We start from the raw sequence: 11,123 nt of genomic DNA, 5'->3' as shown, positions 1-11,123 counted from the left end.
CCCCCCCCCCGTAAGTGAAAAAATTAATATTTATCAATTATAAATAAAAAAAATTACATATTTTCTCTCACTCATGTGTGACAAACTATAAATTACAAAGTAAAAACTGCAATATTCAAACAATTTTTAAATATTTTAGATTAATACGAAACACTGACGTTGGGTTTGAAAAAGACAAAAATCAAGAGTAAAGTTCAACATTTTAGAGTTGAGAATTTTAAAAATCACTTTAAAGCCTGTCCCACAAGTTTTCTTCTGGTCGGACTGCATTGCTATTTTAGGATAAAACTCGAAAATAACTATGCAAACTTTTCATGATGCGGGCTTAAATTTTTTATTTTATACTTATTTTGCGTAATCTTTTTTTCGAAATGTCCAGTAACGCTCCATATTAATTTACAACACTATAAAATTAGAGGATTTTTTGAAGTCAAAATCCAATAAATCGTGAAAATAGTCATTTTCACATATTTTTATCCGTTTTGCATATATTTAAAAAATGTTGTTGATATTTTTTGTTTTATCATAGTCGCGCATGTCCTCTCGCGCGACCTTTAGCAAAGTGTAAAATTCATATCCATCATAGATACATTCCATGACGTCTTAGTTTCATATTTTCATACTCTTTTAGTTAATTAAAACAATATATTCTAGCCAGCTTATAAAATTTTTCATGTGATCAAACAGTTACCAATGGAAAAAAAATATTTGATACTAGTATTTCACGTTGTCAACATGTCTGTTGGGCTAACCACCAAATGTATTACATAACAGAAATAAAAAATAAAAGTAATTTTGACCCTGGCCATCATAGTTAATCGATCGGAGATTTAATTTTCTATCGCCGCGGACTCATATTGCCATATCAAATGAATCAGCTATTGCGTCTTTTCAAGTATATCTCACTGTACTGTATTACGCCAGGTTTATTGTATCCCCGTGCGTCTCAAAACCGTTTTACCATTCACATCCGCGCACGCTAGAAGATTCACGGAACATGTATCGGATTAAATTTTTTTCGGGCTATATAAGCTCAAATGGCAAGATCGTGACTAGAGCCCGTTCGCGGCTTCGTGATATGATGTGAAGTGATCCAAACGCGGTAGAATTCGATTTTAATCATCAAGTTTATATGTCATCTTGAGCCACACGTATCAAAATAAAACACTCGCCTTTCAGACGTCCTGCGATTTATACCCCTTATGCGACCTGCATCAGAGATTTTCTAGGCGATATGACGTTACTTTCACGTATTGTGTTCGTTCTGCGTTCTAAGGCCAGAGGGGCGATAATTTCCTGAGTGTGTAAGTCGGCGGGCATACCTTGGAATTCGAATACATCGATTTTTCCAATGTCCCCTTATCGCGATTCGAATAAATAAACGAGTTGCCGCAGTCCAACAGTCCTACTCTGTTGCATTAACCCCGAACTAGAAAGTTTTAACCGACAGTTTTTATGCCATTTTTACTTCTTATTCTATGCACAATTTTAAGCGACGTTATAGATTATCTGTACATTTTTAAAAATAAACTGACCAAAATGCGGCAGTGAATTAATCTTGGATTTAATCTCGGGTTGTTGTAGAGGCTTTGGAAGACCAGAATTCAAGTTGTTTTTAGGTGCTTCTTGTTTGAGTAATTTCTGTATATTAATATCTCTTTTATCTTAATTTATTTAGCTCTCAAGTAATAAATTTTGACAATATCTTAATCTAATTAGAAAATAGGCAGGGGAAAACCTGGAAATCAGGTGCGAATCAGGAAATTGTAATTGTCGTGAAAAGTCAGAGATTTTTAAAAAGAATCCTGCAAATGTCAGGAAAATTCTATAGGAGGCACTTTAAATATGTAACTGTCAAAGATAATAAATTCATTAATTTATCTGCCTATTTTCATACAAACAATTTGGTTGAAACGTAATCGTTTTAGGTTGAAAATCCAAGTATTTTGTTCAGAATTCGTCTTTTTGGGTTGAAAATCCAACTGTTTCGGTAGAAAATTATTGTTGAAAATTCGTTATTTTTATTTCAATAATCATCTTCTTTGGTTGAGGATTTAACTATTCTGTTGAAAAATGGCCTTTTTTTATTGAATTCAACTGTTTTTCATTTAATATTAAAAAATTTTTTATTGAAATATGTAATATTACATTGTTCGTTGAAAATTTATCGTTCATGGTTGAAAATTTATTTACATGGTTGAAGGTGCTGAAGGATAAACTTGCTGGTGAAAGAATAATTTCGTTGTTGAAGTTTCATTATTTTAGTAGAACGTTTATTCTCTCTAATTCTATATTTTTACTGAAAATTTAACTTTTTTTTTTTGTTAAACATGTCATTTTTTTAGTTTAAAACTCAAATATTTGTTTGAAAATTCGTAGTTTCGGTTTTAAAATTCACCTCTTTTGGTAGAATTTGTAGGTTGGAAATTTAACTCTGTTTGAAGATTTAACTATCAATTATGAACTTTTTTTGGTTCAAATATCACATATTAGATTTTTTAATGATAAATAACCTTTTTTTTGAAAATTAAAATTTGCGGATTGAAAATTCAACTGTTCTATAAAATTCATCTTTTTGGATTGAAAAGTTAACTATTTTTTTGAAAATAAAACTCGTTTTTGTTAAGGTTTATTTTTTGTTTAATTTTACTATTTAGTTAAAAATTCCTCTCTTTTGCTTGAAAGTTCAACTACAGTGAAACTCTTCTATAGCTCCAATTTCGGGGCTGACCTTGGATGACAACTAACTCATTATAGCCTGCTCCGCTTTTGTTTGTTCACGCCTGACTGCCCGTCTGAGTGACAGCCGCAGGTCCCGCACAGTCCTTTTACACCGACATGCCGCGCGGCGTCAATTCTCGGAAAGGCTAAAGAATGGAGGGATATTGCAGATTATCACTGTATTTTCTTGTAAATGCAACTGTTTGGTTAAAAATTAATCGTTTTTGCTGAAAATTCAACTATTTGTTTGAAATTGCAGCTGTTTTTGGTTAAAGTTTGATTTTTTTGTTAAAAATTGGACAATTTGGATAAAATTTAATCTTTTTAGGTAGAAAATTCAGGTATTTGTTTGAAAAATGAGTCAATTTCTTAGAAATTAAAATTTGTTCGAAAAAATTTAAGTATTTTGTTAGAAAGACATCTTTTTTTGTTAAAAATTTAAATTGTTTGTTGAAGTTGGTATATTTCTATAAAAAATGTGTCCTTTTAGATTGAAAATTTATCTTTTTTTGTTGAAAATTTAACTGTCTGCTAGAAAATTCAGTTGTTTGGCTCAAAATGCAACAGTTTATGGTTGGAAGTATAATCTTGCTTATTTGAAAGTTTACCCTTTACGCTTAAAAATTCAACTATTTTATTGAAAATTTAACGATTTTGTTAAAATTTCATCTTTTTTGTCGAAAATTGAACTGGCAACTGTTGAAAGTTACTTTTTTAAAACAGAAAAGGGATCCTTTTTTATTGAAATAAACAAATTTGAAATGTTCAAATTTAAATTTAAAATTGTTTTATTGCGTGTATAAAAGATTCGGCCTTTAAAACGTTAAAAGATTAAAATGCTGGTCTTTGAATATTAATAGTCAAGAAAAATTTAAAAAAAGAGAGAAAAAAGTCAGGGAATTTTGAAAATGAAGTTTTGCGGTCACCGTGAACACATATATGCAAAAGATAATCACCGCTGTAAATTCTTTTGCAAGCCTAATAATTACCAAACTTTCCAATTATTTTCTAAAAACATATTTTTATTGTTTGCGTTGCGAACCTGTTTCTCAGATAAAGTTTAAACGTTTTAATTGTAACTAAAAACCTATTTTTTCATTAAATATTATAATTAAAATAAAGACTAAAATTTAAATGCAGTTTGATGCAAAAATCAAATATGAAAAGTGTTCACAATTTCTGGTGAAACAAAAAGCATCTAGTAATTCAAGAGAAAACTCACATTCGAAATTCCACGCGCGACACACAAAATGTTCACGTTCGCTGAAACTCAATTACCTCGAATCGTCCAAAAATTTCTTTAATGTGGTATTTTTTGCAGGATCATCTCCGAGTCGATTGGCTCTAAACACGACGACTGAGAATACCAGTGAAAGAATTGCACCCGTGCCAGAGTCTCCTAAATCCAAGGTAAAGTTAATTTCTTACGTGATCCTTTTTCAATCATTTTTGTCAAATCAAACGCTTCTCGTATTTTTTTTTCTTATTTCGGCACTTTTATATTATGAGTAGAACGTCCTGTGGCTTCGATGCTCTTTAAACCTAAATCAGAGTGGCAAACATGTAATTCATTAATCCATCCTTTCTCTAACAAATGCGCGTTTGCTTCATAATAGCAAACTATTTTTATATAGTCACAGAATTTCCTGCCTTTCAACGAATTTAGCAAATGTGTATCGAATCATTTTCAACGTAATTTGTTTGAAATTTCTCTAATGCGACATAATTTTTCAAAAAAAAAAAAAAATCATCGACACGCTATCGTAACAAGAAATAAAAAACGAAAATAATCGCTGTAAAACTAAGGCTGCTTTGTCGATGTGCGTAGGTGATTTGTACATACTCAATAACATTGCGTACTGGATATTGCGGATATTTTCATCATAATAATATTAATGTACATCAATCATTTTTTGCAAAAAGTATAATCAAATTACTTGTCGAAAATGACTAAAGTTCGTTAAACGTATTTCTAGTATCCAGTATGTACCGGTATCCAGTGTACCCCATCTTCCCCTATCATTTAAATCAAATATCCAATTAGCCAGGCAATGTCAAGCATAAGAGTGTCGCTTATTCATCGCAGATAATTTGCAATGAGTTGCTACCCATGTTTTCATCTCGTTCAGCAGCTTTAGTACCATTTTAATTAATCCTTAAAGTCAGATACTGTATTGAACTTTTCTTTTTTTAACTCAAGGCTTTGAGAACTATATTTTTTGACTGAATTCCTGCTCATAAATCTTATAATCAGCGAACTACCTACAAATGGCCCATTCTATCTTTCTCTCGCAACAGGTCTCTTGGATTTCATTCATAATCGCATTAACCAATCAGTAGTTGAATTTCTTTTTCTATTAAATTAATTATTTCTGTGGTGTGGGGATGCTAATGTCAATTTTGATCATTTTTATCAAATTACACGAACATTATTTATGACACAATTTAAATAGGGAGTTAATCTTATTGTTTTTGTTCTGTTTTTTAAGATGCCTATTATTGTTTCTCTTGAAACGTCTCTTCTATTTTTGCAATTTGCACTGGGTCAAACTTACATTCCTTTTCATTGTATAAATTGATTTATAATTTCTTGAGTCACGGTAGAATCAGTGAGGAAACCTAAAGCCGTTATTACAAATTTCTTAATTAGTAGTGTCTACCACTCGTGGCTAATGATCACAAAGGAGCGTAGGAAAAAGTTACTAGCTAGTTCCTAGAAATTTTCATTCTTGGCTCATTGTGTTTGATCACGAAGCAACGATACTGCCTTTTTACAAGACGACGTGGCACCATGATTCAACCGTTGACACTCGACAGTGGCCAGTGGGCGAAAATAACTGGTTGTGGCTCTTTTTCTTAAAACTCAGCAAGCCACAACGTCGAAGCTTATGAGAATTTGATTCTCCATACACTGCCGACAGATAGTATCGAACCACTAACCGTATGATCTATTAAAAATTAGTATCGAATTTGAAAGATGATAGCGCCGTACAAAATAAATAGATAAGAATATTGATAAAAAACCGTCGGAAATCTTATGGAATCCTGCGTTAAATGAGCCGTCGTTGAAGTAATTTGGTCTTGTGGGTATTGAATTAGCATGTAAAACAGACAAAAATAAAATTCCGATTTTTAGGAATTTTTCTACTTTAAACTTAACTGTTGGTGGGAGCGAGGAAAATGACTATATTGATTTGATATTTTACTAAAGTGATCAATAGGATATTAATTTTCATTTAGGGGCATGTGATACTTAGAAAATTGTCGATTTTACCAGTTTTAGGTTCCCCTGGCTTTTTTCCTAGAATAATAAATATTTTGTCTTAAAAATTTGGGAAATGATAGCGAACATGCTAACGGACGTCCCCATGCACTTTTTTTGTAGGTTAATTTTAAAAAGTTTTAATTTAACAAAATTCGGTTAATTTGCATAGCGCTTAGGAAATAGTATCGATTTTTTCAGTGTTAGATTCCCCCGGCTTTTTTCCTAGGATTAGAAATGTTTTGCCGTCAAAAACTGGGAAATGATAGCGAACATGCTAACTGAGTCCCCACACACTTTTTTTCTGTTTTTTTTTTTTATCAACAAATTTTTGATATTGCTAACAACGTGCGTGTATATTTTGAGGTTATGTGTGTTACAATTCACCCGAGTATTACTTCAAAACTACACAATATTTTTGGCCGAAAACTTTGGAGTTACAAAAAAACATAGTAACTAATCTCCCGGAACTAACCTTGTTTGCAGGCAATCGAGGAAGTTTATTTCATAAATAATTTACAGATTATCGGAAAAGCAGAGATGAAAAACGACGTAACCTCAAAATAATCCATTTGCATAACATATTTATTTAGCACAATATAAGATAATGTTATTATCCCCCAAAGAGTCCGGGGACGTCCGTTATGATATTTTATAGCATCTCTGAATTCAGTTTTTAAACATTTTCATATTTGTGGAAAAAAATCCGCGGAAACTGTAAGTATCACATGCCCTTAAGTTATTAAGCAAGTCAATTTTTTAAGGCCAGCAGGCTGAAAAATAAACGTTTATCTATCTCTCTATCTCTATCATTTTTCCCACCCCTGCGCCAAGAGTTCTATAGTTCAAGAAATTCCTGAAACATCGGGATTTTATTTAAGACCAAATTACTTCAACGACGTCTGATTTAACGCAGAATGTAAAAGATTTTCAACGATTTTTTTATCAATATTGTTATCTATATCCTGGATGACTCTATCACTTTTCCAAGTTAAGGGTAATTTTTAATAGGCCATCTGGTTCGTGGTCCGACAATATCCGATAGTATAATGTAGATTGATTGCTCAAAATTTCAAAAACTTTAAAGAAAAAGGTTAATTGCGAATTTTTAATTATAGATGTTGCAAATAAAGGAATATATATTTTAAACTTAACTCTTTTTGAATATACTTGCAAAGGTAGAGCTAGACTAAAGTCAGTACGTCTGGCTATTAATCAGGCCTCGGATCGTGCTACTTTTTAGACTGTCTTTAAAATGGACGTTCTTTTGCGACTTTTTTCCATTTTTCTCACTAGTCGTATACTTGTTTTCAATTTTAATTACATTACACATTTCAAAATTTTAATTCAAAATGTGAAAGATTATACCATTTTATTTGCAAACTTTGCAAATTTAATATTTTTTTACTTATGCTTTACAATATTTAAATTATATTTAAATTTAAGGTTCTACACATTTCTTTTAAAATAGCTAGACTTAAATAGTTCAATATTTTTTAGTTAAAAACGTTACAAATCAAGTAAACTAACATTTTTCCCAGTTCTATATTTTATATATAATTTTTGAATCAAGAGCTATTTGTAAGGGGTCAAAAATTATATTTAAGGAGTTTACAATTAGAATTAAAATTTTATTATTGTAATTAAATTAAATTTTAAGGAGTGTACAGGTTTCAAATTTGCAATTAATTGAATTAGATTTTAGAAGTCAGAAATAGACTCCAATCTGAAATTCTTACATGTACGAAGATTGTTCTTTTATCTTTGAAAATAATTCTGATAAGAGTTTCTTTAGTTTAGTCTCATAATTTTTGCGGATTGGCGCTTTCAATGTAAGTTCTAAAATGTTTGAAAATTGATGTCGAGAAAATCTGAAAAGGGCTGGTAATAGCGAGTTTGAATAGAAAATTAAATTATCATCGTATAGATTGTTTAAAATTTCTTCACAATACTGGTTTTTGTTCTTCAGTTTTTATCCATTATCACTTTAAAGAAAAGGGAAAAAAGGTTGTAGCGATATTTGAATTTTATGTCTTAAATTCTAACTTCATTTTGTTTGTGTAAATTCAGTTTTCAAATCCATGGGATTTTATGCCAGAAAAAAAAAACAATTGAACTAGGTAAGTAGTTTATTATTTTTTACGTATTTTTTGTACGTATAATACTTGACGCAATTTTTTTCGTTAAAAATAGAAAGGTATGAGTTCTTTTATTATGAAACGTGTATTCTATCGAATGCCTGAAGAAATAAAAGTTGTTTATGTTTGCATGTGTGATGATTTTTTTTTAATATCTTAAAAATTTCATGTAACTTTTTGTATGTGCTGGAAGTTCTGAACGTTCAAATGGACGAATTGTTTTACTGATGACTTTGTAAACCAGAAAGAGTGCTAAAAATGTTTATTCATTTATATTGTAAATCATGTATTATTGAAGCAGAATTATAATGCATATTTTAAATTGCAGTTGGAACAATATTTATGGGTAAAATCGAAATGGGGAAAAATATTTCGCTCATTTGAACGTTCGGAACTTCAGGTACATACTTTTTACAATTTTTTTCGATATTTAATTCGACTTTTATAAGCTGTCTCGTCGATCCGAGGCCTGATCTTTCTATTAATATTAATTTATGTTTTGATAGAAAATCCTGAAATTCAATCTACTATAGATTATAGAAAGCTTTAAAATAGAGATACTCCCAAATTTGTAATGCATTAATGAAGCCTTGGTTTTGCATTAAAATAATTGATACCTTCAAATCTGAAAGCTTTAAAATTTTAAAATCACTCACGAGTAAAAATGTTTTGCTTATCCAAATAGACAGCAAATCATTATTAATAAAAAATATTAATCTGTTTAAAGCTTTTTCTCGTGAATCATATCTCCATAAATATTTCCATGTACACTATCCTTCAATGGAATTGAAAGCATTTGACATTTTGATAACAAAGAATTTCTAAGGCATTACTTATCAAGAGATAAAAATGTTCGCCATAAACGTTTGACTTTCTCGTCATATATTTCGTGTCAGTAGTCCCTAAAAATGAACTGAAATAATTGCATTGATGCGTAGGCGAAGTAGAACGGTAACAGGAAATTAAGTTTTGTTAAGGAATATTATGATATAAATTCAAACTTTTCATGTTTATGACAATACCAGTTCCCGCAAAAAATTTGTTATCTTTAATCTTTTTGAGATTGAATGCAAACTTGTTTCGTCAGAGAGTGTCACTGTTGTCTGTTTTATATTCTCTGTGTTTCGTCCAGCCGTGCAAAATTCTAGAGCGAATTGTGATTTCGACTTTAAAGGAAAAGTTTTCAGTGGAGTGGAATTTTCCAGCTTTCTAAAAGTTTGTTAATTTGTATTTTTTTTTAACATGCATGTCTAGGAATCTTTTTAGTTGCTATTCTGGTATTTACTTAAAAAATGCATTCATTATTTTTAGAAAGTTTTAATTTCACAATATATGTCATGGTTATTTTCTTGCGTCTACTGGTTCCATAATTATTTGAAATCTCTACTGGAGCTTCCCCTTCAAAACGATACTGCTTTTCTGCCTCTAAACTGAAAACTTGATGAAGAATGAATATTGCTCAAGTTATTCTTTCTAGCACGGAAAGATTTACAGTTTTTCAGTAAATTTAATTTGTCCAAAGACAATCTAGTGGAGGGAGACTCGAATGTTGTACAATTATCGAATGCCAGTGTTGAGTAAAAGGCCTCAACCAATAAACTGTCAAGTATTGTCTAATGTTCACGTGTCCTTTTGTCCCACAATCCTGATGTTGCAACGGACCTATAACAAGTGGCATAAAATTAACAGTTTGAGAGTTATACTTATCGTCGGACGGAATCAATTTGCATCGATTTGTCACTCTGTCACATTGTCATGTCCTCTCATTGGAAACGTTAACTCCTTATCATTTATTTTTGTTCTCCAGGAGGAAAGCTTGGACTTAATGGGGCAATATAAACCTGAAATATTCTGCTAGAAGGTAATTGCTTTGTCGTTATTGTTTTGCTTTGTCTTGCTTTTCAGCACTGCATGTATTTTTTTGAAGCTCTTAAATTCCCCTAATGCATGATTTTTAGCAGTTAACCCGATTTTAGTGATTGCGGTAATGGGTAGTCTAATGGGATATTTAATTTATTAACCTCGATTACTTATTAAGCTACCAATTATATATTAAGCTGTCAATAAGTTTTAAGCTGCATTTATTACCGAATATTATTTATTAATCTATCTGTTTTACATATAAATCAGTTTTATTAACAAATAACTCATAGTGAGCCAAGATAAAACTTTGTTTTCCCTTTTTTTGGTGAATCTATTTTGGCGATATCGATTCTAAATAACAAAACTTTGCACCGTTTGCTCTAAACTCATTTATTTTTATTTAAATTATTTATAATTATATCTTACACCCAAAAACCCTTGTGACGATGTCTATTGGACCGGAAAATGGCCGTTTTTTTCTGATGACAGAAAAACTGCAGTACGTTTATTTTCTGACCAGACAATTTTTTAGTTCTTAGTTTTACGAGTAATACACGGAGAAAAAGGTATCGCACAATGATATTGCAAAACCTTTATATTACAAGAAAGCGCAATATGATAACGTTCAATCAGGTTCCGGGGCTTTGTACGATACTATAATGCACTAATATTACAGACAAAAATGAAGTTAAATTTCGTTGCTGTCGTCTGCTACGGCGTTCTTAGAAGCAATGGGAAAAAGGCAGAGTATGAGTCAGTTCCATTTATAAATCGGGACTCTAGATTTAAAACAATCACAGAGAAAATTGAAAATTTGCTGCTGGTAAGACCTGCAACTGTTAATGATTAAACATATTTCGACGAAAGTTTCACTGAGGTTAGGAAAATAATTCTGAACTCGTCGACTGCGTCGCGCTGAAGTGAACAAATTTCAGTAAAACATGTAGAATCTACGACAGAAAACACAAAAAAAATGTACTTACTGATATATTTCCTCCGAAATAAATCAAATTATTGTAGACGAATTAGAACTTACGTAATACAATTTAGCAAAAGCGCAAAATGTAACTGATGGATGGGAATCCCCATTTCTTACGTTATAGATTGCACAATTATGCGGTATATAATGTAAAAACTTG

The 11,123-nt window shown here is 31.0% G+C and overlaps 1 protein-coding gene across 3 annotated transcripts in view; it reads left to right on the top strand.

Annotated features, from left to right (window-relative positions):
* LOC117177663 (MICAL-like protein 1) overlaps positions 1-11,123 on the top strand; it is a 157,034-nt gene that overhangs the window by 122,164 nt on the left and 23,747 nt on the right. For 2 of the 3 annotated variants that reach the window (XM_033368476.1, XM_033368475.1), the window contains exon 4: positions 4,043-4,131. In XM_033368476.1, the coding sequence (XP_033224367.1) occupies positions 4,043-4,131 (89 nt within the window). Of the gene's footprint in view, positions 1-4,042; positions 4,132-9,928; positions 9,983-11,123 lie in introns of those variants that run through there. The other variant, XM_033368477.1, reaches the window with a different exon arrangement.

Source organism: Belonocnema kinseyi, chromosome 8 (assembly GCF_010883055.1).
Source record: "Belonocnema kinseyi isolate 2016_QV_RU_SX_M_011 chromosome 8, B_treatae_v1, whole genome shotgun sequence".
Classification (NCBI taxonomy): Eukaryota; Metazoa; Arthropoda; class Insecta; order Hymenoptera; family Cynipidae; genus Belonocnema; species Belonocnema kinseyi.
This window is presented reverse-complemented; position numbering and strand designations above follow the sequence as displayed.